Source organism: Stenella coeruleoalba (assembly GCF_951394435.1).
Source record: "Stenella coeruleoalba genome assembly, chromosome: 8".
Lineage (NCBI taxonomy): Eukaryota > Metazoa > Chordata > Mammalia > Artiodactyla > Delphinidae > Stenella > Stenella coeruleoalba.
The window spans coordinates 25232381-25259951 of record NC_137154.1 but is presented as its reverse complement, the minus strand read 5'-3'; the positions used below and the strand labels follow the sequence as shown (position 1 = coordinate 25259951).

General features: G+C 34.7%; 1 protein-coding gene across 3 annotated transcripts in view; it reads right to left on the bottom strand.

Moving 5' to 3' along the window:
* CSTF3 (cleavage stimulation factor subunit 3) overlaps positions 1 to 27571 on the bottom strand; it is a 70901-nt gene that overhangs the window by 9548 nt on the left and 33782 nt on the right. For all 3 annotated transcript variants that reach the window (XM_079930092.1, XM_079930093.1, XM_079930094.1), the window contains 12 exons: positions 12106 to 12138; positions 11292 to 11389; positions 10057 to 10123; positions 9938 to 9972; positions 9727 to 9853; positions 7660 to 7737; positions 6703 to 6865; positions 4725 to 4834; positions 3989 to 4105; positions 3652 to 3726; positions 2112 to 2255; positions 1601 to 1703 (listed from right to left, as the gene is read on the bottom strand). In XM_079930092.1, the coding sequence (XP_079786218.1) occupies positions 1601 to 1703; positions 2112 to 2255; positions 3652 to 3726; positions 3989 to 4105; positions 4725 to 4834; positions 6703 to 6865; positions 7660 to 7737; positions 9727 to 9853; positions 9938 to 9972; positions 10057 to 10123; positions 11292 to 11389; positions 12106 to 12138 (1150 nt within the window). The remainder of the gene's footprint in view (positions 1 to 1600; positions 1704 to 2111; positions 2256 to 3651; positions 3727 to 3988; positions 4106 to 4724; positions 4835 to 6702; positions 6866 to 7659; positions 7738 to 9726; positions 9854 to 9937; positions 9973 to 10056; positions 10124 to 11291; positions 11390 to 12105; positions 12139 to 27571) is intronic.

Genomic DNA, 27571 nt, shown 5'->3' with positions numbered 1-27571 from the left:
ATAAAAACAGGTGAAATTAATTTTATTTTATTTAACCTAAATATCTAAATTATCATTTCAACATGTAATCAATGTGAAAAATTATTAAGATATTTTACATTTCTTTTCTACTATCTCTTTGAAGTCAGTATGTATTTTAACTTACACCACATCTCATTTTGGCCTAGCCACAATTCAAGGGCTCAAAACTTAGTAGTCTAGTGGCTACCATAATTGCATAGCACAGCTCTGGAACTTAGATTACACGCTCCTCTCTGTGCTTCCAAAGTAATTCATTCAGGGCTCTATTACAGAATTTAGCACATGCTTTTCATGACTGCCACCATCAGCTTAAATAGTTAACGTTTATTGTATGCTTACCACATTCCATATATAAGTCAAATACATGCAAAAGTTCATTTAATTATCTCAACAGTCCAATGAAAGGTACTCTTATTATAACCATTCTGCAGATGAGAAATCTGAAACACCATTATACACCTAACCCCAGAATTTATGCCACAATTAAGAATCAAATGATGATGCAATTATGTTTACACATCTGATTTCCCCAGGAGAATACTCTGAGGGTAACAATGGAGTCCTATTCTTGTATTTCCAGACCTTACTAACCAAAGCTACTGAATAAATGATGGGTTGATGAATAAACAAACTAAGACACTGATTTTAGAAGATGATAATGCTGACATCAGAGTTCATCCTCAATTTTAGAGTAAAATATTGTACATCTTAGTAACTATTCTAAAAAATCAAGCAAAACAATATAAAACTGGTAAGGAACATTCATTTCATACAAGAAAATTATATGAAAATTTTCTTTAGCCTCAGCTCAAAAGTCTTAAATGCTCCACTGTCTCACTTTTTGGAGTTAAGCCCTTTTCCAGAAAGTAGAATCACTAAGCTGAAATATAAAATCATGTTTAAGTTTTATTCTTTTCTACTATTTAGGTATACAGAATGCTACATTTTTCTAAAATATCATTAAAATCACTAATATTTACCTGTGATATCTAATTTACATCTAATTATTTACATGGCACATAATTTCATATTTCTTTCTTAAATCAGTTTTTAAACCAGATCATTTTTAGTCAAGAAATTACATATCCTGGACTGTGGTTAACTACACTAAATAAGATACATACATAAATATACAGATCCTCTAGCCTAGTGCCTGGTATAAGGTAGGAACTCAATAAAAGATGGTCATTATTATTACAACAAAATAGGAAAATAAAGATGCTTATAAACATAATGTTTCCTTTGAAATATCTTCCCCAGTAGCCTCAAAGCAGTTTACTACTTGGGCATCTTTGAGTTTTCGTGGCTAGAGATTTGTGGCTTTACCCTATTACTGTTGGGACTTTGATGCTAAATTAAAGACCATTCTGCAGAATCAAAAGGCATCAACCATTATACAATAAGTATAAATTCATAGTTGACAGGCCACAAATATTTGAGTGCCTATCAAGTGCCTGGTTCTGGTGTGATGACAGAATATAATACACTTGAGAAAGAAAAAAACCCAGCAACATAATTTCAGAGAATGACATTGATGGTTTAATATTAAGTAACCATTACAGATCTAGAATCTACTTACCATTGAGGTGAGAAAGATAGTCAATATAGGCCAGGACATATTCTGGAATGTCTCCATATTTCTTTAGCCCCAGCTCAAAAATCTTAAAGGCAACAGATTTGTCCTAGAAGTAGAGAGGAAACTACTGATTTCCATGCAGTGTCAGACAAGATACTCAAAGAATATTAAAACTATAACATCTAAATATGACAAGGTATATTAAGAATTAAAATGGAGATTAAAATTATGTTAAGTAAAAATTACAGAGCTAAAAACCATTCAAGAGGATTCAGATTCATAAATATGGAGTTTAATAAGGTATAAACTAACAGGCAGAGTAGCCCCCACTCGCTGCAGCTGGAGAAAGCCCACGTGTAGCAAAGAAGACCAACGTGGCCAAAAAACCAGATAGATATAAATAAATAAATAAATAATAAAACTTAATGACAGAAATTAGGACTGCATTTCTTTTAATTAATTTATCTCATATGAAGGAAATTATTTTATCTTTATATTTTATTTGAGGACTTACCTTACTACAATAATACTCCATGAGTGCTGCAGTAACATAGACATGGTGGCGGGTTCTGGTATCTTCTCTTGCTTTTTTAAATATCATTCTTCCAGATTTAATACCTTCTGCTCTTCTTGCAAATTTCATATATTGGATATATACCTACACAAAAAAAGTATTTGTTTTCTACAGACTAGGCAAAACGTGAACACTGTAGCATCCCATACAGGTTCACCTTACTTCAGTACTAACACGTTTTGCTGTATAAGGAAGCAATTTTGAATACTTGAGAAATAAAAAAGATTATAGATAGTGTACTATTTAAATCCACAAGCAATTTTTTTCTGGTATTAAAGACGTGCAAATTAGTATTTTAATTGAGATATAATTCACATAGCACAAAATTCACCCTTTAAATGTATAATTTAACGATTTTTAGTATGTTCACAAGGTTTTGCAGTCATCACAATTATCTAATTCCAGAACATGCAAATTAAATCTTAAGGAAGGAATAAAAGTGAAAATACTAGAAAACGCTAGTATTTCTTGATTTATTACTTTTAAAAGCCCACTAGTCTATTTCCTAAAGACCATATAATGTAACTTTATTGATAAACTATTTGAGTCATTTTATACTTAGCACCTACAGAGTGCCCAACACATGAGTATGCAGTATTTGTTCAATGAAAAAACATCTCTGGACTGTACACAGGGTGACTATGAGCAGGGTCCTGATTTGCTCAGTTTTGATGATGTCAAACTACATTGCCCAGTTTAGACAGATGAATAGATGGATGAATGAACTATGAGTTCCTTGAGGAAAGGAATTTTACTTATGTGTCATTATACTGCTGGAATCTAGCACAGTGCATAGCACAGATCAGTTTGCTAAATGAATTTTAAAATGATGACTAAATGCAAGCAATTAGAGCAGTGGAATCCCATGATAAACAGACAAAAAAAGGAGTATAGCTGTAGTTGACTTGAGGCAGAGGGTCTAGAGCCCCACGCATCGGCCCCTCCCCTTCCCCTCCCACTGAAAGAGCTCTGCTGCACTTTTGCAGAAATTCAGGGCTTTGAAAACCACAATTACAGAGTTGAATTCAGGATAAAGTGAGTTCTTGTCCAACTGCTTCCCAGAATGTTGGTTTCTCCTGCCTCCATTTATTTAAAAAGAAATATTTATTAAGCAACAATTATGTGGTATTCAAGCCATGCTCACAAGGAAGGTGTTAGAGAAAGCCCCACTGTGGCTGGTTCATAGCGCTGCACTTACAAACAACAACAGAAGAAACGAGCAGAGAGCAGATCTGCAATTGTCGGGCTGGGAGACAGGGAAGGGGTGACTACAAGGGGGTCACATGAGGGAATTTCTGTGGGGTGATTGAAGTGTTTTGTATTTTAATTGTGATGGTTGTCCCATAACTCTATGTTATTGGTCAAGATTCATAGAACTAACAATTCAACAAAAACAGTGAATTTTACTTTATGTAAATTAATTTTTTTTTAAATTAAAGCAGACTGCAAAAGTGGGAAAGAGACTTGTAAAGTTACTTACCAAGGTGGGGTCAATATCCTCAATTGCCAGAAGTCTGTTATATATACTGTGAACTTTCTCATACTTCATGCGACTCTAAGGTGGTAGAGAAGAAGTGGATATAAATATATATTCATAAACAAGCAGCATTTGAGCTCTGAGGAATCCAGAGGCTGCACCCCACAAAGGCATCTGCTTTGAGCATAAATATATAATGAGCTAAGGACTAATAACTGTTCATTCTGCATTATCTCTGTCTTCCAAAAGTAATATGCCTGGCAAAGAAGCAGCCAGAAAAAAAATTCAGTGCTGCAGTAAAAAGTCCAATTACAAGAAAGTTCTAAATATTTTAACTCACCTCTTCATAATCTGCATATGCAAAATAAAGAAGCATATTCTTCTTTAATAAAGTGCTTATGGCTCTTTCATATATATTAGCAGCTTCATCACTAAATAATTTGGCATTATTCATATCCTAGGAGAGAAAAAAGAAAGCTCACTTACAATAATTTCAATAAAGCTGAAAGAGAATAAAACACACACTCATATGTTTATACCTATGGACACATGCATTTCTGGATTCTTAAGAAATCCTAGGGACTTCCCTGGTGGTACAGTGGATAAGACTCTGTGCTCCCAATGCAGGGGGCCCAGGTTCAATCCCTGGTCAGGGAACTAGATCCCACATGCATGTCACAACTAAGAGTTCACATGCCACAACTAAGGAACCCTCCTGCTGCAATTAAGGAGCCCACGTGCTGCAACTAAGACCCGGTGCAACCAAATAAATAAATAAGTAAATAAATATAAAAAAAAAATTCCAAAGACTTTTTCCATTATTTTAACATAAAGAAGAATCATAGAAGTACTCTAAATGATTCATCACTTTAATACATTAAAGAAGAGCCACTATATTTTAATTCTGACTAAGGTAGTCTAATCATATAAGAGGGTCACTAAGATTCATAGTGACATAAGATTAAAATTTTCAATACCTACACTTCATTACCAAAATTAAGTGCTATACTTTTAGCAAATTATTGCTATATCAAAACCATGAAAAGACCAAAAGGGAGAAACAAATAAATACTCACTCCTTTCTCTGCTAACAGTTTACTTGACTGCTCAAGATACTGGGCAGCTTCATACCAAATATCAGGGTGATGGCCCAGCACAAGCAGGCACTGTTCATAAGCAAACATAACTAAGGGAAGACATTTGCAACATTCAATTAGAATAAATATTATTTACAAAACTATCAATACAAGCATCACAACTCAATTTATAGGCTAAGACAGAGCCCTCAGTAATGAATGATAATTGGAAATAAAAAAACTTCAGTGATTTCTGGCATTATCATCCACCCAAACCCCATCCATTCATCATTTATTAAATTAATATTTATTGAGTACCAACTATATGCTAGGGAATGTGAAAGACACTGTGAATATACCAGTAAATAAGACTTCCTATACTCAAGAAGTCTGCAGTATAGTGGGAAGATCGATATTAAGAATGCAGTTATGGTAAGTGATAAGTATTATGATGAGGAAAGTAGAGTGTACTCTTGAAACTTACAGCAGCAGGACTTAACATAGTTTAGAGACTCAAGAAAGGTTTCACTAAGGAACATATCTAAGTGAAACCTGAAGAAGGGGTAGAATCTGGTCAGATGAGAGAGTTAAGTAGAGGCAGTAAGGACAGGAGTAGATACAAAAATGGTGTAGGCAAAGGAAACAGTACTTGCAAAGCCCTCCAGCTGAGAGAGCAAGGCAAGATTGAGGAATTTTTTTTTTAAGTTCCAAATTCTAGTTCTGACAGTGCCAGAGTAGCCTGTATCAGACTAACTCTCCTGAAAAAAAAAAAAAAACATAAACTGAAAAATACAAAAAGCAACTGTTTAAAGGCACTAGAGAATGACCAAAAGAAAAAGAAACTGGAGAGGACTGAGCCCTTAAAAAATTGGAATCATACTAGGTGAGATATATATTTAATATGGCTTTTTCCCTCAAGTGCAAACCCCTATGTGTATAGTTCTGGGATAGCTAGAACTCAAGCCAAATGCTGAAGTCTTACTGGCTTGAGGTAAGTAACATGGAGTTCTGGGTTACAAGAACAGCTGGAAATTAAGGGGGAAGATCCCCCAAAAGAGAGCCACAGAAGGTGGAGGCTGAAAATCTGGGCCTAATGCCCTCAAATCTTCAACTGGCTCTAAAATAGACATACACAGGAAAGAATACAAACAGCCAGAGCAGAAAGCAAAGCTGAAAGAGCTGGATAGATATCTCATCAGCTGCCCACTGTAATGGAGACCAAGTCTGGAATCTGAGTCCCATCAAGTTAAGAGAGTCTGAGTAAACACCTTGAACTTTCCATTATATCTTGGGAGTAAAGACTATATCCCAGGACTAAGAGATTTACTGTGAGATGAAGGCCACTAACAGAGACTCATCCTAACAGTGTAAAACCAAGCCTCCACAAGGTCCAGGAGACCTGCCAGTAATTTAACTCCTTGCTAAAAGAAAACTCAACATTCTTCCGAGGAAGATAACAGAATCTAGTCTTTACTATGTATCATTTACACATCTGTACAATGTCCAAAAAATTTTTTTAAATGTCTAGACTTGTGACGAAACAAAAAATGTGACCCACAGTCAAGAGGAAAAGAAATCAACACCACAATGGCTCAGATGTTGGAATTAGCAGACGAGGATTTTATAACTATTGTTATAAAAATGTTCAAGGATATAAAGAAAAAGATAGTATTGGCCATGGAATCTTAACAGAAAAAGGAAAATTATAAAAAACATAAAAATTTCTAGAATGGAAATTTATACAACTGAAAAGTAGAATATTTGAAATGAAGAATTCACTAGATGGGCTCACCAGCATATTGGATATGATAAAGCAAAGGTCAGTGAACATGGAGACAGATCTATAGAAATTACTGAATCTGAAGAACATAAGAGAAAAAAAGACTGGGAGTAAAAAACAGCCTCAGTAACCTATGGGATAATATCAAGTGGCCTAACATACACATAATTGGAGTCCCAGAAGGGTTAGTCTTGTTACCTCTTTTAGTTATGAGAGTCTGATCTTCTGTACGAAGAGGGTTGCTCTTTTCCCACTGTATGTATTTCTTCCACATATCTACCTGCTGAGCTTCTTGAGGAGTATTCTGAGGAGGCACTGAGGGAGCATTGCGGTCCAAACCTTTCATTACTGTCTCATATTCCTAGACAACAAGTATTTAGAATTCTGTGGTAAGCTGAGGAACAACTCAGATGTATGAAATGGAGTTGATCTGTTTGGAATACTTTGTTCAAAATGCCTAGTTTTTCCAAATACTACTTTGTTAATATAACCTAAAAACTATTTAAGAGCAGGAATAAAGATAACAGAAGATTACCTACCCAAGAAGAGGTTCCCAGGACTGGGTGAACAGAACAGCCCTGGGCCCTCTCTGGAGGTGATCTAGGAAGTCACTCTTCAGGACAGAGGAGTTGACAGATCAACATGACTGATGATCTGGTGGCACTGTTACTGCCACCTTTGGAGAAATGATCTGTCTTTTAAAATTTCAATCGTTCACAGTCTAGGCTATTTTCCCTAATTTCTAACAGTGTCAACGAATGGAAAGTTATGTACACAAGACAAAACTCGGTCCCTGAGAGCTATGTCATTAGACCACAGATTATTACAGTATTCGGATATGTATGAGCTGACAGGAGGGATGGATAACAACTACTTGATCAATTCTAAGTAGAACTTTGTCTCTATGACCTCTGTTTCTATATTTTAAAAAATAATTTCTTCCAAAATTGATTTATTCTATTTTGTCCTTTAACATGTCTGTAAAGAGGTATTTTGCTTCAAATAATCACCTGCTCAGACAACGTAATTAATTGTCATTAGTTAATACTGCTAATGATTGAAAATATTAAGAGTAATAACAGATTAAAAAAGCGCCTGTGTAAATAACATACTCACAACAAACAATATAGTAAGTGTCCTGATAGAATTCCATACCTTTGCTACCCGCCTAGCATTCATGTAATCCCTACTCCGATCTTCAATCATTTTTTTAGCTAAATGAATATTGATACCCTAAGGAAAAAAAAAAGAAAAATGCATATTATTTGAAAATTAAATATATTTTAATGTTAGCATGATATAGTATATTCATTTGCTAAATTACTTTAAAGTGTTTAAGAGGCTTTTTGGTTAGTAAAATAAAGGTTTGATCACATTATACGCTTAAGAGATGAAGGAGGCTCTGCCTATGTGTTATGAGATGGCAGTAAGTTTCCATATGTCAGGAATTTCTAAAGAGAGGGAATGATTTGGAAAGGACCAATTATTTCACATAAAATTCTACTAATAAAGAATGATATACAGGACTTCCCTGGTGGCGCAGTGGTAAGAATCCATCCGCCTGCCAATGCAGGGGACATGGGTTCAAGTCCTGGTCTGGGAAGATCCCACATGCTGCAGAGCAACTAAGCCCGTGCACCACAACTACTGAGCCCGCGTGCCACAACTACTGAAGCCTGCATGCCTAAAGCCTGTGCTCCGCAACAAGAGAAGCCACCGCAATGAGAAGCCTGCGCACCGCAACGAAGAGTAGCCCCCGCTCACTGCAACTAGAGAAAGCCCGTGCACAGCATTGGAGACCCAATGCAGCCAAAAATAAATACATAAATAAAATAAATTTTAAAAAATAAATAAAAAATAGGGCTTCCCTGGTGGCGCAGTGGTTGAGAGTCCACCTGCCGATGCAGGGGACACAGGTTCGTGCCCCGGTCCGGGAAGATCCCACATGCTGCGGAGCGGCTGGGCCCGTGAGCCATGGCCGCTGAGCCTGTGCGTCTGGAGCCTGTGCTCCACAACAGGAGAGGCCACAACAGTGAGAGGCCCGCGTAACGCAAAAAATAAAAAAATACAAATAAAATAAATAAATAAATAAATAAATAAATAAAAAATGCAGAGGTAGCAAGGAGACATAAACATTATCATTCATGCCGAGTAGTTCTCAAAGAGTTGTCCAAAGCTTCCTGTTCCCCAAGACCCTTTCAGAGGATCCATAAGATCAAAACAATTTTCAAACAATACTAAGACATGATTTGCCTCTCTCACAAATATACAGTGGAGTTTTTCAGAAGCTACGTGACATTCAACAGCATAGCAGATAGAATTTAGAAGCAGATATGAAAATCTGTCTTCTATTAAGCTAAATACCAAAGAGATTTGCAAAACTATGAAATAATGCCACTCTTCTCACTGAATTTTTTCTTATTTTGGAAAATATTTGTTTTAATACTATTTATGTTAAAATATAAGGAGTCTACTACTGCAAACTTTAAATGAATTAATAAATATCTTGAAACTTTCTCAGTTTTAATTCCAATATGCTAAATATTCATAGGTAAAAGCCACATTAAAATTAAAAGTTCTTTGCGGTCTTTAATACTTTTTAAAATCCCAAGACCAAAATGTTTGAGAACCACTGCTCATGCCTATGAGGGAACAGTTTCAATACCCTACATAGTTCTTCCAAATCACAGTGGACATGTGAGGAACTTTCTTTTAAAGATAGAGCTTACTTGGCATGTATGTTTACATAATGGGCTTATTAGTTCAGTTTGTTAAATCATTTTCTTATGAGACGAAGATCTTGGACCACAGCCCTACATCTCACAATTACAAGGGAATAATCACATCACTGTAACCAGGTGAAAGAGGGGCATTGCAACTCATCATTACTACTAGAAAAGCAGTTCTAAAAAGGAACTGTTTCATAAGAGATCAGTGGCAACATGTGTGTGTATGACTGTGTGGATATGGTTTAGCACTGATTAAAAATGGTTTGGTAAGAATTATAATTCTCCCAGAGTATTCTCTAAAAATAACTCAACAGTAAAATGAGACTCTCGAAACATTAGGAATGGTTCTTTCATTACAATCAATATGAAAACAAACGTATGCAGCACTGATATCCAGATACCTGATATTAGAAAGGCTAGCCTCCACAAATCCACAGTGCATAAAAATTTAAATGGCTTGGTCATAATAATAAATTACTGTGGCCTAATTTACCTCTTCATACTTGTTATAGTCTCTCCACAGTTGTTCAATGTTGATCATGGGATTAACACAACCTCGTTGATAAACTCTTCGAACAGCTGTTATTCTCTGATTTTCTGCATAAGATCCAACAGCTTCCCTGGCATTGGGTAAGAAATGCCATCAATTATATTATAGCTAAATCAACTGTTCACACAGAAAATAAAACTATAAAAATACTTACACGCCTTTTAAGAAATTGATGTAATCCACCCAAATCTAAGAAATAAAATAAAATGTTAGTATCTTTCTTAGTAGTTTCAAATTTTTTAAATGTATGTATTAAAAAAAATTTAACTCTACCTGATAAGACATAATTTCCATTCCAATTTTATCCAGTGCAAAGTCATATGCTTGGGCCATTTTTTCTCTGAAATAAACGTGAAAGACATGTTTCTTATAGAAAAAATTGCATGTTATTAAAATGTATCTACAGCTAAAACATAATCATGATTTCTGATCATATGATCAGAACAGCATTTAAACCGCTTATACAAACAAAATGTAAAGACATCTTTGCAAGTATAAAAACAAAATATAAAGACTAAGTTCTTTTGTGTTTAGCTTGTCAATGTCATTATGTACTTTGTTTCTTTTACCTACTACTTGTAAGCTTATCAAAGATAGAGGCCATGTTTTATTTATCTTTATATCATTTATTAATTTTTTAAGACTTTTTTTTGATGTGGACCATTTTTAAAGTCCTTATTGAATTTGTTACAATATTGCTTCTGTTTTATGTTTTGGTTTTTTGGCCACGCATGTGGGATCTTAGCTCCCCGACCAGGGATCAAACCTGCACCCCCTGCATTGGAAGGCAAAGTCTTAACCACTGGACCATCAGGGAAGTCCCCTCTTTATAGCCTTTAAATTGCCTAATCTTACATGTAGAAGATTCAAATGGGGAAATATCTGGTTCTTTGATTAAGAAGGTAAGTTATGTCTAAAGATCTATTAGCTCTGACATAAAATTTAGGGAGAAAGAACTTCTTCAGTGTAAGATAATAATAATGAAGAAAAGAAAAACAAAGATAGAATTCTGGTTATAGAAATAATCTGCCTATTTGTCATATACAAAAACAGCATTTGAGAAGGTCCATTATTTAGATTCAATATAGATAGGTGGGGGTAAGTCCTAGTGAGGAGGTCAACTATACAACAATACCATTGTCAAAGATGCCTTGGAATACTTAAGTAGCATATTACAATGTAACCTGCCAGGAGTGGTGCCATGACAAGTAATAAGATGCTTTTTATTAAAGTTTGTCAACAAGCCTGTCAACAAAGTGCTTTGGAGTTGCAAATGTACAGTGTTTCAATATAGAAGAGGGCTTGGATGATTCAATTCTCCAGAATAAATCTAATGCCAGTGGCTTTCTTTGAAGCATTTTCTTCCATGGTTTACTTACTTCTCAGAGAATCCTGACTTTTCAAATCTTAAGTTGCTTCACCCTCTGGAGTTAAGAGGTGTGAGTTTCTATGGGATTGACTGTGTGCCTCGGGATGACTTGCATTCTTAAGCTCCTGAGTTAACTTACTTGTAACTTGGTAGTTTACCCTTGGTTTCTCGGACATATGAAAGATAACACTTCCATAAGTCAATGTGCAAAACCTTCATAAGGCATCTCTGAAATAGCTGTAAATACAATAAAATATTATCAGAATCCACAGTTAAATAAATTTCACATGTACATAGCTGAAATGAAACATTAAAGAAACAAATTCAGCTCCTTTCATAAATTTATCTTCTTACAAATAGATGTCAAATAACAACTCCCTCTATTTTGTTTAGATAATCAAAATCATTCTCATAATTTTGGTCAGCAGAGTCTAATTATTTTCTTTTCCAAAATTTTATTTTATTTTTAAAAATTTATTTATTTTTTTATTTTTGTGTTGGGTCTTCATTGCTGCGTGCAGGCTTTCTCTAGCTGCAGTGAGCAGGGTTACTCTTTGTTGCCGTGTGCAGGCTTCTCATTGCGGTGGCTTCTCTTGTTGCAGGCACACAGGCTTCAGTAGTTGTGGCTCACGGGCTGTAGAGCACAGGCTCAGTAGTTGTGGCACACACAGGCTTAGGTGCTCCGTGGCATGTGGGATCTTCCCAGACCAGAGCTCGAACCTGTGCCCCCTGCATTGGCAGGCGGATTCTTAACCACTGTGCCACCAGGGAATTCCCCCAAGATTTTATTATGAACATTTTCAAGCATACAAAAGGGCTGAATAAGTACAATGAACTCCTATATAATCACTAGCTAGATTCAACAATTGTTAACATTTTACTGTATTTGCCTTATATACGTTAAGTCCTAAATTAAACTTCAGCATACATTCAAAATATTTAAGAGGACTCACCTTTTCGACCTTGTCATAATTTTTAGCTTTAATCTGCAGAGAAACAGAGAAAAATATAGAATTAACACCATTCTTTTTAGAGTACTATCACTATCTCTGAGTGTTTTGATTAAGCTTGTAAATTCATTTCTACACTTTCCTATTTAATTCTGCCTTTTGAAAATAACAAATAGAAGTTTGAACCCAATATGGATAATATGCATTATAAATATGCCTTACATAAATTAATTCTATACGGAAAAATTTTTATAAGCTCATTTATGTTGAACTTTTGTGAATTTAAAATTTTATAAAACAGTCACAAGATGAATAAATATAAACAAGGCATACTTGAATAGGGCTTTAAGTATCTAATGAAGACAAACTTAAAGCTTTATTTTCCCTGAATAGCTACTACTAGAACAATCTGAGTAGGGTAGCAAAAAAGATTTGTGAATTTTGACTACAAATAAATTTTAATCACTCAGTCAATTTACTATACTCCAGGCGCTGTGCTAGGCACTGGGGCTACCACAGTGAACAAAACATGCATAGTCTGCCTATGTCCTCATAGAGCTTACAATTTTACAGGGAAAACAAGTGTCAAGATGGGGGAACTACAGGGCGCTATGGGAGCATTTAGGAGGAGCATAAAACTCAGACTTATGGGGTTGCAAAAGATGTCCTGGAAGAAGTGAAGATGTTAAGAATGAGGTGTGAGGTCAGAATGGCTATCATCAAAAAGCCTACAAACAATAAATGCTGGAGACGATGTGGAGAAAAGGGAACCCTCCTACACTGTTGGTGGGAATGTAAATTGGTGCAGCCACTATGGAGGACAGTATGGAGGTTCCCTTAAAAATTAAAAATAGGGCTTCCCTGGTGGCGCAGTGGTTGAGAGTCCGCCTGCCGATGCAGGGGACACGGGTTCATGCCCCGGTCTGGGAGGATCCCACATGCCGCGGAGCGGATAGGCCCGTGAGCCATGGCCGCTAGGCCTGCGCGTCCGGAGCCTGTGCTCCACAACGGGAGAGACCACAACAGTGAGAGGCCCGCGTACCGCAAAAAAAAAAAAAAAAAAAAAAAAAAAAAACATTAAAAATAGAGCTACCATATGATCCAGCAATCCCACTCCTGAGCATGTATCTGGAAAAGACGAAAACTCTAATTTGAAAAGGTACATGTACCCTAATGTTCACAGCAGCACTATTTACAATAGTCAAGACATAGGAGCAACCCAAGTGTCTATCAAGAAACAAATGGCTTAAGAAGATGTGGTATATATATATATATATACAATGGTATATTACTCAGCCATAAAAAAGAATGAAATATTGCCATTTGCAGCAACATGGATGAACCTAGAGAATATACTAAGTGAAGTAAGTCAGAGAAAGACAAATATTATATATCACTTATATGTGGAATCTAAAAAATAATACAAATGAATCTATATACAAAACAGAAACAGACTCAGAGACATAGAAAACAGACTTATGATTACCAAAGGGGAAAGGGAAGGGGAAAGGGATAAATCAGGAGTATGGGATTAACAGATACAAGTTACTATACATAAAATAGATAAGCAATAAGGATTTACTGTATAGCACAAGAAACTATATTCAATATCTTGTAATAACATATTATAGAAAATAATCTGAAATGTATATATATATACACACACACACACACTTTGCTGTACGCTTGAAACTAACACGATATTGTAAGTCAATTCAATTTTAATTAAAAACAGAGTTGTTAGACTGGTAAAGAAAGGGAGGAGTTATTCCAGGCAGAAGGAGTTGCATGTGCGAAGACAAAGGTTAAATAAATACTATTAGAATTCCCTTTTTTTGAGTATTTTCATCAGAAGGTAGGTGGGGTTAGTTATCCAATTGTGATATATCAGCAAATCTTTGTATCAGCTTGATAGGTGAATAATTGGACTGCTTAGAGAAACCTTGGCTTGTGGTCCTTTTCAATCAGTAGTATAGATAAATTTTCCCACTGCTTTCTGGCTTAAGGTGAGGCAGATCGGAACTCTGGTAACAGGCTCTTTTTCTTTTGCTGATTACTTGCTCTTTCTCTCTGTAACTTGTAAGATTTCACCCTTGATCTTCAGAGTTCATACACTGTAACAGGATTTGCTTAAATATAGGTCTTTGCTCTTTGAGGCAGTTTAGTCAAGGCTCTGGAGTCAAATCTCTTGGGTTCACTTTTTGACTATACACTTAACCATTTTTCCTCTTCTGAATTAGGGGGGATAATAGTACCTATTTTGTAGGGCTATTGTAAGGACTCAATGAGTTAATAAATGGAAAGCCCTTAGAACACTGCCTAGCAGAGTGAGAACTTAGTAATTGACATTTATTATTACCATGAATTCTGCCAAGGACTCAGCATGCCCTTTGAAGCTAGTCGTGTCTTTCAGCTCGAGACTCTTCCTGTTTTTTAAATTATTGCCTCTCTTCAATCTGTTCCTTTTTTTTCCTTATTGAACTCCTATTATACACATTAGGTCTACTTCTTCTATCCTCAAAATCTGTTATTTTTACCCTTTCTTTGCCTTTTGGCTCTAAGTTTAAAAATACTTCTTCCGGGCTTCCCTGGTGGCACAGTGGTTGAGAGTCCACCTGCCGATGCAGGGAACACGGGTTCATACCCCGGTCCGGGAAGATCCCACATGCCGCAGAGCGGCTGGGCCCTTGAGCCATGGCTGCTGAGCCTGCGCGTCCAGAGCCTGTGTTCTGCAACAGGAGAGGCCACAACAGTGAGAGGCCCGCGTACCGCAAAAACAAACAAACAAAAAACCAAGAAACTTCTTCCATTAGATTCTCTAGGCCACAAATTTAAGTCTCCATGTTATCCTTTTCCTCCAGTTGACCTATTGCTGTAGTTGGTTCAAAAATAATGGCTTTTGGCGCCAGAGGTTTTTTTATTTTTTTAAATACTGCACTTTCAATCTCACTGTGCTCCTATGATTTTGTTCAAGTTATTTTCTCTCTCCTCTAGCAGCTCTATTTTGCTGGGGGCCTGTCCCAACAGCTTGTTTATATTCCTTTCTTGTTGCTGGCTCCTTAGATATGCAGTTATTTCTTCCATCTATTCCCTGAGCTCAGAGTTGGCAGTCCCAGTGTTGTAGTTGACCCTTCTCTACCACGAGAGCTGTGTAGCAGGTGTAAACAGCAAGTTGGCTGTTGGTAGTCTTCTGACAAAAAAACAGAGAGAAATCTTTGCTCAAGAGTAGGGAGGACTCAGCCTGCCAGTGTGGCTCTTTTTTGGTTTCCTGGAGGCCAGGCTGATGTCAACATTCCTCTGGGGCAGAAAGACAGTGGAAGGGTGCCAAGTATTTCTGAGTCAGTTTTTTATTCTTTGTCCTAGGCACTCCACCAGCCCTGTTCTTCGAGACTGCAATAGAATCTGAGGTTTCCTTGCATCCAGCTGCTTGGCTCAGTAAATAGGTTGAGTTGAGAGTAGAAGTGAAGTAAGACAAATTCAAGTCACCAGATTCCCAAGTGTAGATGACAGATTATATACAGTTCTTACAACTGGCCAGGAAAACCGAAACTATTCTTTGGGATAATTGGCAAAGCATATGAATAGGCAATTCCTAGAAAAGAAAATGTAAATGGTTAAAAATAATAAGTGTTAAAAATAACACTGTTGGTGGGAATGTAAACTTGTGCAACCGCTGTAGAAAACAGTATGGAGTTTTCTCAAAAAACTAAAAATAGAATCATATGATCAGAAATTCCACTCCTGGGTATATATATCCAAAAAAACTAAAAACACTAATTTGAAAATATACATGCACCCCAATGTTCATAGCAGCATTATTTATAATTGCCAAGATATGTATGCAACCTAAGTGTCCATCAACAGAATGGATAAAGAAGATGTGGTAAATATATACAATGGAATACCACTCATTCATGAAAAAGAACAAAATTTTGCCATTTACAGCAACATGGATGGACTTGGAGGGCATTATACTAAGTGAAATAAGACAGAGAAAGACAAATACTGTATGATATCACTTACATGTGGAATCTAAAAAATACAACAAACCAGTGAATATAACAAAAAAGAAGCAGACTCACAGATATAGAGAATAAACTAGTAGTTACCAGTGAGGAGAGGGAAGAGGGGGAGGGGCAATATAGGGGTAGGGGATTAAGAGGTACAAACTATTAGGTACAAAACAAGCTACAAGGATATAGTTACAACATGGGGAATATAGCCAATATTTTATAATAATTATAAATGGAGTATAATCTTAAAAATTGTGAATCACTATATTGTACACCTGTAACTTATATAACATTGTAAGCAACTATACTTCAATAAAAATAAATGCCTCCATTTAAAGCCCATTTTTTATATATATATATATAATTTATATATATATAATTTATATTATATATATATATAATTATACACAATTTTGCAAAGATTACTAGAACTTGCTCATATCTTATCTATTACATTAAAAGTAATGTTATGTAAGTTTAAATAACAGGGGTCTTAAAAAATTATCTTTAGGGAATTCCCTGGTGGTCTAGTCGTTAGGACTCCACTTCCACTGCAGGGGGCGTGGGTTCCATCCCTGGTCAGGGAATTAAGATCCCTCAGGCCGCAGGCCGTGGCCAAATACAAACAAACAAAAAATTATTTTTAGTCTTTGGTTCTCTAACTTGCAAACAATCATCTCAGGTGATTGTTAAAAATGTAGATTTCTGGCTTTTATAAACAGGAATCCGAAGTTATCCTAATGCGAAAAAGTTTTTAAGTGGTTGGAAATATACCAAAAAATGAACAATTTATATGTTAGTGTGATGGAATGATTGTTTTTTCCAAAGCTTCTAATAACACGGTATATTATTTTTGTAATTAAAAAAAATCATTCCAAGAAAAAATTTAGGATAATTTTAATATTTATCCTTCGATATATCTATTTATCATCAAAATTTGTCATACAACTGCAATATGAATGAATCATTTGAATTTTACCAAAATATGAAAAGTTGTGGTGGAGAAAAAGGACTAAATTTTAAAAAATTGTCAGCTGGGAATTTCCTGGCAGTCCAGTGGTTAGGACGCCTCGTTCTCACTGGGTTTGGTCCTTGGTCAGGGAACTAGGGTCCCACCAGCCACGTGGCCAGGCCAAAAAAAAAAGAGAAAATAAAAAATAAAATTGTCAACTTCCTAATATTTTCATTTTATAAAGGGAGAAGACAGTTGGAATTCTAGCAAGATTAATTAAACTTTAAATTTAATTAAATTCAAATGACTAGTTATTTGGGGAGAGTGAAAACAAGTATAACACTGAACAAACACAGATCTGTTCCTAACTTTTGAACACTTCCTATGTCTAGTTGTTTGTTAACTTCCACAATTACTTCCCAAGCATTAACTAAACATTGTCTTTTGAAACTAAAACTATCCTCTGGGCAGTTATTGGAACTAATGATCATTTACAGCAGATTATTTAATTTTTAAAAGTAAACATTGTCAGAAAAGTCTAAAAAAACCTGTGGTAATGTTCATTTATAACATAGTTTAGATTAGCTATACCTTTTACCTGGAACATTTTTATATGAAGATCTAAAGAAGCCACAATATTTCACTGCTCAAAAATAAGTTTTTCATAGCTGCTGTTAAGAACATATTTTAATATTTCATTGAACAATTTATAAAATGGCAGTATAAATGTCTATAATTATCGCTAGCATTTTTCTTAGCAGAGAAATAAACCTCTACATATCAACAGCATTTTGGCTGATTTCCTCAAATTCATTTTTTTTTTCTTATGATATAGCTTGGGGAAAATAACCCCACCAAATCCCATAACATCAGAACTTTTTAATGTTATTTTTTAAATTATCAAGTATAAGAATAATTAATAAGCAACTGTATAATTTATTTTGAATGGTTCAAAAATACATTTGACAAGTGACCCCAACTGGCAAGATGACTCTAGAGAGGAAAGTAAATTAGCAAACCAATCTAAAGAAAAAGTAAGTCTCTATATATTTTGTTTAGGTTTTCACATAATAACCATTTGGGGCAAGTCCATACTTGTGTTTTAAGACACTACTGGTCCACACAGCAGAGGCAGAGCTAGGCCCCATCTCAAGCGAGTTAACATGGCAGTTGCTTAGGACAAATGTGATGAATAACTGAATTAATCATAAACCCGCATTCTTAATTTGTCCCCTACATCTTTTCTACTCTAAAGCACAGCACATGCGCTTTGGTGGAATTTAGGACAACCAATTTAAATTAAGTTTGAGCTGCAGAAGCTGCCTGATTCTGCTTCTCTTATTATCCAAAAAGCTCAGCCCCAATCCTGAAACCTGAAAGCAAATGGAATCCTAAATACAAACCCCATCTTCCATTAATTTACTCTTTTTCACTACTCTTTTCTGTTTTCAATCCGCTATGCCTTGGAAATTATCTTAGAAAATTACAAAATGTAAGCAGATTTAATGAATTTGGGAAACACTGAGGAATGAACTCTAAGATCAAACAACAGATTTTTAAGTTGCCAGAGAAGCTGCAGAAAATTTTCCTTTCCACCCAGTCCCAATTTTAAAGTAAAGGTATCAGGAGAGGAGTATCTGCCAGTAAATTCATTTTTATTCAACAAATAATTGTGTGCCTATGTGGCAGGCTCTTTTCTATCTCTAGAGATACAGTGGTGGATTAAACTAAGTTTTATAGTTCATGGAGTTATATTTTAGTGAGGGAGTCAGATAAATAAACTAGGTAGTTTAAAATGTTTGCTTATCTATGCTTCCTAATTTTTCCTATAATATACTGTACTATTTCCATAATTTTCCTATTAAATGTAGTTACAAATGTATGCCTACATACACATACACGGATTTACATTTAACAGATTGGCCAAAACCATGTTGTTGTCCCATAAATTTCCAGTTCCTCAAGGTACTTAAAATGTGCACAGAAATAACATTTGTTAAATATGAGTGTAAAGTATAGACCATTTATAGTCTCAGTATGATTGACATTAAAATGTGTTAATCGAAAATATGATTATCTTAAGTTTTGGATTAAATTTATGTTCATTTTGATTCTTTGTACTAACCAAATTACGTATTAATTAATCTACTTTTCTGAACCAACTAAAAAGTATTTGTAGCATGTTTAGGATTTACCAAGTAGATATGGGAATATGGACCTGAACTCTATCAAAGAGCTTATAATCTAGTTAGAATCATAAAATTATTGGAAAGAACACAGGACTAAATTTAAATTATTTTCTACTTGTGCCATGTCTTATAAAATCCAGAGGAACAGGCGTTCCATGCAAATTAGAGTTACCAAGGAAAAGTTTTATTGTTCAGATGGAATCCTGGCCATTAATGAGAAAAAGTTTCTGTAAATTCGTGAAATAACATGAGTTTCTGTAGAACAGTGAAAACACTCACACAAGAAAGAATAGGTATTAGGAAAATAGGTTAGCTAATTGTGGTGGAGGTCCATTACAGGAGGCCTAAAAAGCCAAGCAGAGTTTAAATCTGATACACAAAAATTGGCTATCACACAATAAGGAAAGTACAGAAACTATGGCTCATCTGTGTGTGGGCGGGGGCGGTTTGAGGGGGTAAAGGTAGGAAAGAAGACAGAGGTGGCTTTCAGTGCCATGGAATGAGGCAAGCAGCCACTAGCTGAGAGAATAGCTAAGAGGCTGTTGCTATCATCCTTAAGTGGGATAATAGTGGCCTGGGCTTGGGAGAGGGAGAACAGGGAGAGCAAAACAGTAATATAGAGCAAAAAACAATAGTCATTTTTTCATGGGAACGAAAATGGAAAATGTTATAGTAGTTGCTGCTCAATAAAGTTTACTTTTTATTACATTTGCGATGACCATAAATTCAGGTAGAAACTGTTTACAGTTAGGAGATAAGGTATTGGTTTTCAAATAAGACAGTGGGATTAAAGATGTACATTTGAGTCACTTGTTTAAAAAAAATTTATATATACCTAGAGCATGTAATACCTAAGGCATTAAGTATATTCTCTGAAGAAGAGAATACACAGACAAGCAAAGATTAATTTCTCAAAAATTATCCATTATTCAGGCAGAGAAAAGGAAAAGAACTCCAAAGAGTACTTGAGATAAGAGAAAAAGGATAAAAACCACATCAGAGAAGTCAAAGACCATTATAAGAAAAAGACGTGGTGGATGGTGGGATAGGCCACAGGTCAAAAGGAACTCTGGGTATAGGAAAGATCCATGGATCTGAAAATAAGAAAATTATTGCTTATCTATTACAAATTTAAATTTAAAAGCTGAAACAATTCAACTTCTTAGAAGTTGAAATCAATGACAAAATACTGCTAATACCAACAGCATTTATTAAATACTTAAGGTATGTAAGCACTACTCTAAGAGTTTATATGTATTAACTCATTCAATCCTTAGAACAACACTCAAGTAAAGTTACTATTATTATTTACTACTTAAAGATGACAAAACTGAGGAAGGTTTAGTAAGTTGCCCAATATTGCACAACTGAGCTCGTAGCTATTACACTACATTGCTCTTTAGCAAGATATAGGTATGAGGATGTTCATTGAAAGAGTGCTTGTGGTAGAGAAAAGCCTGGAAACTTAAAAGACCCAAGGCAGACTGACTAAATAAATTATGCTTTGTCTAAACAATGGAATGGATTATGCATATATACATAAAACTTTAACATAATGATGTATATTTATAATACTGAATGGAAATATGTCCACAATATATTTTTTAAAGGAAGTGGAATTTTTAAATTGGGCACACATTTGGTATGTTTATCCAGTCTACTTATCCTCCTCATCCCACCCCCTCTGTGTCTCTATCTAGAGTGCAAGAGACATAAACTCAGGAGAAATGCACGCAAAACTGTTAGCCAAAACTGTTATCACTGAGAGAATAGAGAATTTTTCTGTCTCAGTTATTTCTGTGACAGATTTTATTTCTATAACACAATTTCACAGCAGCAAAGAGAAATGGGTTTTTGTTTTTTTAAAAGAAAAGAAAGAAAATCATAGCTGACTTGGGTCAGTAAATTCCTCTTCTGAGTAATTCGTTGGTATTTTTCTCTGGTTATAAACATCTCCATTTAAAACTCATTCTTAAATGCTCTCAAATCCTCAGCCAGGCCTACCAAGCTGAAACAGTTATTAAGTAATTGCTAGCAAATCAGGCAAAATTAATTTCAACCAAGAATGTCAAAGGTAAAACTTTGACCTAAATTTGATTTTGTCCCAATTTATAGGGCATCTGTCAACAATCCTCACTTGACATTTATAGACTCAGCCTATTTCACTTAATGTCTAAACTCTTTGCTCCCAGTAAACACACTTTGTAAACACCAGGCCAAATCATTACTTTTCAAAAATAATCTGCAAACTCTGAATAAGAAAAACAGAGCAGGATATTTCACTTTTTGAGAAGTGAGTAGTTTGTTCTAAAGTATCAAAACATCACTCATCTTCATGGCTCCATTGGTTTTGCTACTCTAGCCCCCCTACAACCCCCCCCATGCGACCTCAACATCGATGTATGACATAGATTTTCTTTCTAAATGGTAAATTAAAGTTGAGAATGAGAAATGTGTACAATCGTTTGAGATCCTCGAGCTACCAGAAATGTCAAGAGAACCAAGTTTATAAGCCACTGATCTCGAAAATGGAATCAGTTCTGTACTGCACAACCGGGGAAGTGCTCAGGTAGGTGTGCTGATTCACTTCTCTTAAAAGCCTAATATCAGTTTATTTCTTTCACATCCATTTATAGTCTTCTCGAGCCTGCTACCTTAATTTTTAGCTTTTATGAATTGTTCACTTAACAAAATAAAAATGCTTCCAGGCAAACTTAAAATATTATTCAATACTATAATTTCTCTAAGATTACTACGTGAACTTTATACATTGCCTTAGAAAGTATCTCACTCTACTCTCATTTTGCTGAGTTAATCTCCCATTAGTATAGTCACACAACTTTTTAACATGTAGTGAAAATTTTTAGAGTAGAAAACCATTTACAATTCTTTCATCTTTCACAATACTTCTCACTGCATATTGAGAATTGCTATTTTTAAAAAATTAACAATTGAATTATCATTGGGCAAAAGCCTTATTTTAATCACTCCTCTGATCATTCTAGTTTCATAAATCAAGATAATTTCTTTCCCATTTTGATAGATTCCTATCAGAGTATCAATTTGCTTGCCTAATTTTCAGTGGCATCAACTGGCATCATAAGTTGGTTTTTTTTTTTTGCGGTACGCGGGCCTCTCACTGTTGTTGCACGCTCAGTGGCCGTGGCTCACGGGCCTAGCCGCTCCGCGGGATGTGGGATCTTCCCGGACCAGGGCACGAACCCGTGTCTCCTGCATCGGCTGGCGGACTCTCAACCACTGCGCCACCAGGGAAGCCCCATCATAAGTTTTTCTATGCATTTCTTTGTTACTAATTCTGTGTACACTTTAATACTGCTGAATCAACATGTATACTAGATACATAATATCATGGGTAACACTTCATCTCTAGCTTTTCTTAAAACCACTTTTCAAAAACAGGATTAAACTTCTACAATGAAGTGGATATAAATCCAGTGGATTACATTTCTCTACTTTTTGAGCAACTTGCCTACTCTTCCAGTATTTCCCTATCAACATAGACTTATGAATGATGATTTCCTCATTCTATGAAAATTACAGTACATTCATTCCTGAGACTAAAATATTATGTTTTTTTCAATGCTGCTTTTCAAATACTCTTTAGTTCAGAAATTACAATCACATTCTGTAACTCTGCCTTTGATGCCCTTTTAATTTTATCCGAGAAGTTAAAACCTACACCTGTATTTTATGATCCAATTCCAGTTTTCTCAATCTTCTAAGCATAGTTTATTTCTATTTTGTTAACGAAATAACCTAATTTCAGGTTCCCTTTAAAAAATATTAAATAATCTCCTAATCATCTTTCTCACCAAAATTGTACATTTATTTAATCTTTTTTCTCCCTACTCTTGTGCAAACTATACATTGGCCATTTTTACTGAAATTCTGAAGCAATTAAAAAATATCATGACCTGAAATTTTTGAAAGATGATGTCAGCAACCTTTGATAGTGAAATAATCAAGTCTAAAGGATAAATGTAAAGAAGTTATAAATGTGTAAAGATATTTAAGTAAAATTGTATTTATGTTAGTTTCTCATAAAGCAAAAACTGGAAACTATATGAATGCACAACAATAAAGGCCTGGTTAAAAAGCATATATCTAGGGCTTCCCTGGTGGTGCAGTGGTTAAGAATCCGCCTGCCAGTGCAGGCGACATGGGTTAAATCCCTGGTCCGGTTAGATCCCACATGCTGCGGAGCAGCTAAGCCTGTGCGCCACAACTACTGAGCCTGTGCTCTAGAGCCGGCGTGCCACAACTACTGAAGCCCACGTGCCTAGAGCCCGTGCTCCGCAACAAGGGAAGCCACTGCAAGGAGAAGCCCGCGCACCGCAACAAAGAGTAGCCCCCGCTCGCCACAACTAGAGAAAGCCCAGGCACAGCAACGAAGACCAAGCACAGCCAAAAAAAAAAAAAAATTATTTAAAAAACAAAGCATATATCTAAAATGAACTACTTTGGCATATTTAAAAGTGATTTTGTATAATAAACAACACAAAATATGCTATCATGTAAAAAACTTAAGTTACAAAAAAGTTTAAAGATTTTATAGATAGCTACATCTAGAAAGGCTAAGTGGTGAAAGTGGGAATACGGATGTTTCTTCTCTTTATGCTTACATTTTTCTAATTTTTCTGCAATAAACATATATTACTCTTTCAAATAATATTTTCCTTTATCAGTGCAAATGTAAAAATGTAAAACGTGTAAGTTTTATAGAAAGCTCATTATAAGTTCTGTAATTCTTGTTAAAACATTAACTATAAAAACCTCACTTCAGTAAAAAGATTTAAAAAGAATGCTAAGAATTATACTGTCATACAATTCACAATGAAATAACAATGGATAGGGACTGATTAAAACTCTAATATGTACTTTGAAAACAGATTTCACATGGTTTAGATAATTCCATGCAAACACCCAAATCAATTTTATTTTTCATTAATTCTTTTGAATGAAAACATGGTTTTCATTTCCCATGTAACACTGCTTTAAATACCTACTTAAAAGATGAGAAGTTGGAATTTTGAAAGTGGAGGTTTAAATAGGTAGACATAGCTAACAAATTATCTTCATGAAAAGCAAAGAAAAAATTCAGGTAAAAATTATTAAACTCCAGAAGAATCAGTAAGACTGAGACATGAATCTTCTTCCTCTATGGTAGACATGCTCCAAAACTGAAACTTTGGCTCTATTTTAATGGGTTAAGTCCTACTTTGAAATGTTAAGTACTACCTCCAGAATGTTTATTAAATAATCTAATAGATACTTAAATTTTAAAACTTTTTCCCTAACTTTGTAAGTTCCTAAGTACATTTATTTAAAGGCTTATCAAGAAAGCATGCACTATGTTCTCTGGAATTTGTTTTATATAGTTTGAAATGTTTGGTTTATATTTCACTTTTTATCTCCTCCAGACATATGTTTGTGATGACATTTTCCAAAGTGGTATCACCTAAAGTAAAGAATTAAGTCCAAATTCTATATAGAACACTGCCATTAAGGTTTCAGTAGACAAGATTGCAATAAAGATTATATTGGAATTCCCTCCTTGTGCTGTGACAGAAATGCAAAGAAAGTTGAAGGGGAAAAAAACCTGAAGAGCAAGCTCTGGATCAAGATGCTGTTACTTTAGCTGGTAAATGAAGTCTGGAGGAAGGCTCCTATAATCTAATAAACACATGCCCATTCTTAATAATGGATCCTAATATACAGGTCTGATTTTGTCCAGGCTTTGTGTAACAGGTTAGTGGGGATGTCAGATTATTGAAAGCTGTGACATGTAAAAAATAACAGGAAAATAAAAAATTTCCTAATACTGCTTCTCAAAGAAGTCGAACTCCTAACAGCCCTTTCCCAATCACTCCCTAAACCTAAAGGAAGACAGGACAGGGACAAGACCATTGCTCTATCCTCCTTCCCACATTCCCTCATCATCTCACAATATGCACACAATACTCTAAGGATGGACTTTCAAATTGCTACAGTTGAGATACATTGCTGGATAGGAGGGCATGCATGTTCGAAAACCAGATTTTATGAAGTATTTACCTGACCATTGAGAAAACTAGTTTAAAAATATTTAATGTTAAATAAGTAGTACAAATATAATCCTTACACATAAGACTCACTTCAAAGGGAGCTCTCTATCATTCTTGAAAGATGGCTTCATGATTTTGATGCCTACTATTTTCAGTGACACTGAATAGCTCAAGAAAATCTGTACTGTGAATCAAGATTTTCCTTCAAAAATATAGGCAAATCAACTTAAGGGAAAAAATATATAACTAGCAACAGAAATATACACTTATAAAATCTACTTAAAACTATTATTATTACATATGGGTATTCAAGTCTCCGCATATATTTCTAATGCTGAGTTGCAAGAATATAAAAAGTTCAAGACATGTATGAGAAAAATAATTTGCAAACGTAATACTTAACTGGGAAATTATAGAGTTGATCAACTATATGAAAATCTAAGCACAAAACATTTGAAAGAAAATTATTTAAAGCAACTCATGAACACCAAAGTAACAAATGAAAGTATTGGTCTTTCACCTCAGAGAGCATATTTATCATTCCTTCCAGTCTGATACTGAGAAAAACAACATAAACAATAAAGATAACATACTATTTAAATGCTATATTAAAATTACCTGAACTTATAAATAGCAAATCATGCTAAAGTTAAGTTTCCCTTAAGTCCCCTAATGTATAATGTTCCTGCAAATAAGAAAAAACAAAACAGAAAAATGGAATAAGGAGATCAAGTCTCAGAAAAAGAAATCTAAAGGGACTTTAAATGTATAAAAACAGGTTCAATCTCATACATAAGAGAAATGTAAATCACAACCATACTGATATTATAATTGTTTACCTATGAATACTGGCAAAAATTTTAAAGTATAATAATATATTGAATTAACAAGTTGTGAGGAAGTGTACTTTCAATATCAAGGATTATTAATGGGATTTCAAATTATTACCACCTCTGTGGAAGGCAATTTGGTTAAAAAAAATCCCTCATACTCTTTGATCCAGCAATTCCTCATCTAGGAATAACCTAGATATATTTACAGATGGAAATGACATGTACACATATATTCAATGCAGTAATGTTTGTAATGAAACAAGTTTGGGAGGAACCTAAATGTCCTTCAGCAGAAGACAGATTAAACAAAATAAGGAATAAGTACTTGTAAAAAAAAAAATACACACTCTCTAAAATTTACTTTGTTAAGCAAAAAAGAAAAACAGCAAGGTATAAAACAAAACCTAAGAGGCAATTGTTCATGTAAAAGGAGAGGAAAAAAATAAGCTGAACATTTTCCACTGGGGAGGGGAATTGGGTGACTCAAGGATGGATAGATGAAAAACTTTTCCCTGTAGGTCCCTTTCATATCTTGGGTTTTTGAACCATATTTTAAAATATACAAATATGTATTTTAAAACTCTTTAGATAATATATAACCTTTTGGGGCTTCTCTCATGTTTAAACATATTTCTGTATTTAACCATCAATTCTTAAAAAAAATCCAAATACTTTAAAAATGTATACAAGTAATAGAACACGTATTATGCATACAGATTTTAAGATGTATAATATTGTTAAACTATTTAATTCACAGTATTTTTTAAGGCAAAGGATTTTTGCAACATCTAAATACCTAGTAGAGTTTAAGCATTTGCAAAAGAAACAGTCAACCATAACACAAACTGATAAAACAAAGTACAGAAGTACTACCATAAAATTTTAACTTACTTAGATAATTTTCAAACCTAAAAATGGATGTTAACTAATGGAACAAGACATTGATGTCACTCAAGATTACTTAAAGTGTTTTATAAAGTATTTATAACATTTAATAATAAGATTATTAAAGTAATATAGATGGGTAAAAATCTGAAAGTCAACATTTACTTTAACAAACTGTTGCATGCTGGGAAGACTGGACAGCTACATGTAAAAGAATGAAATTAGAACACTCCCTAACACCATACACAAAAATAAACTCAAAATGGATTAGAGACCTAAATGTAAGACCGAACACTATAAAACTCTTAGAGGAAAACATAGGAAGAACATTCTTTGACATAAATCACAGCAAGATCTTTTTTGATCCACCTCCTACAGTAATGGAAATAAAAACAAAAATAAACAAATGGGACCTAATGAAACTTCAAAGCTTTTGCACAGCAAAGGAAACCATAAACAAGACGAAAAGACAACCCTCAGAATGGGAGAAAATATTTGCAAACGAATCAATGGACAAAGGATTAATTTCCAA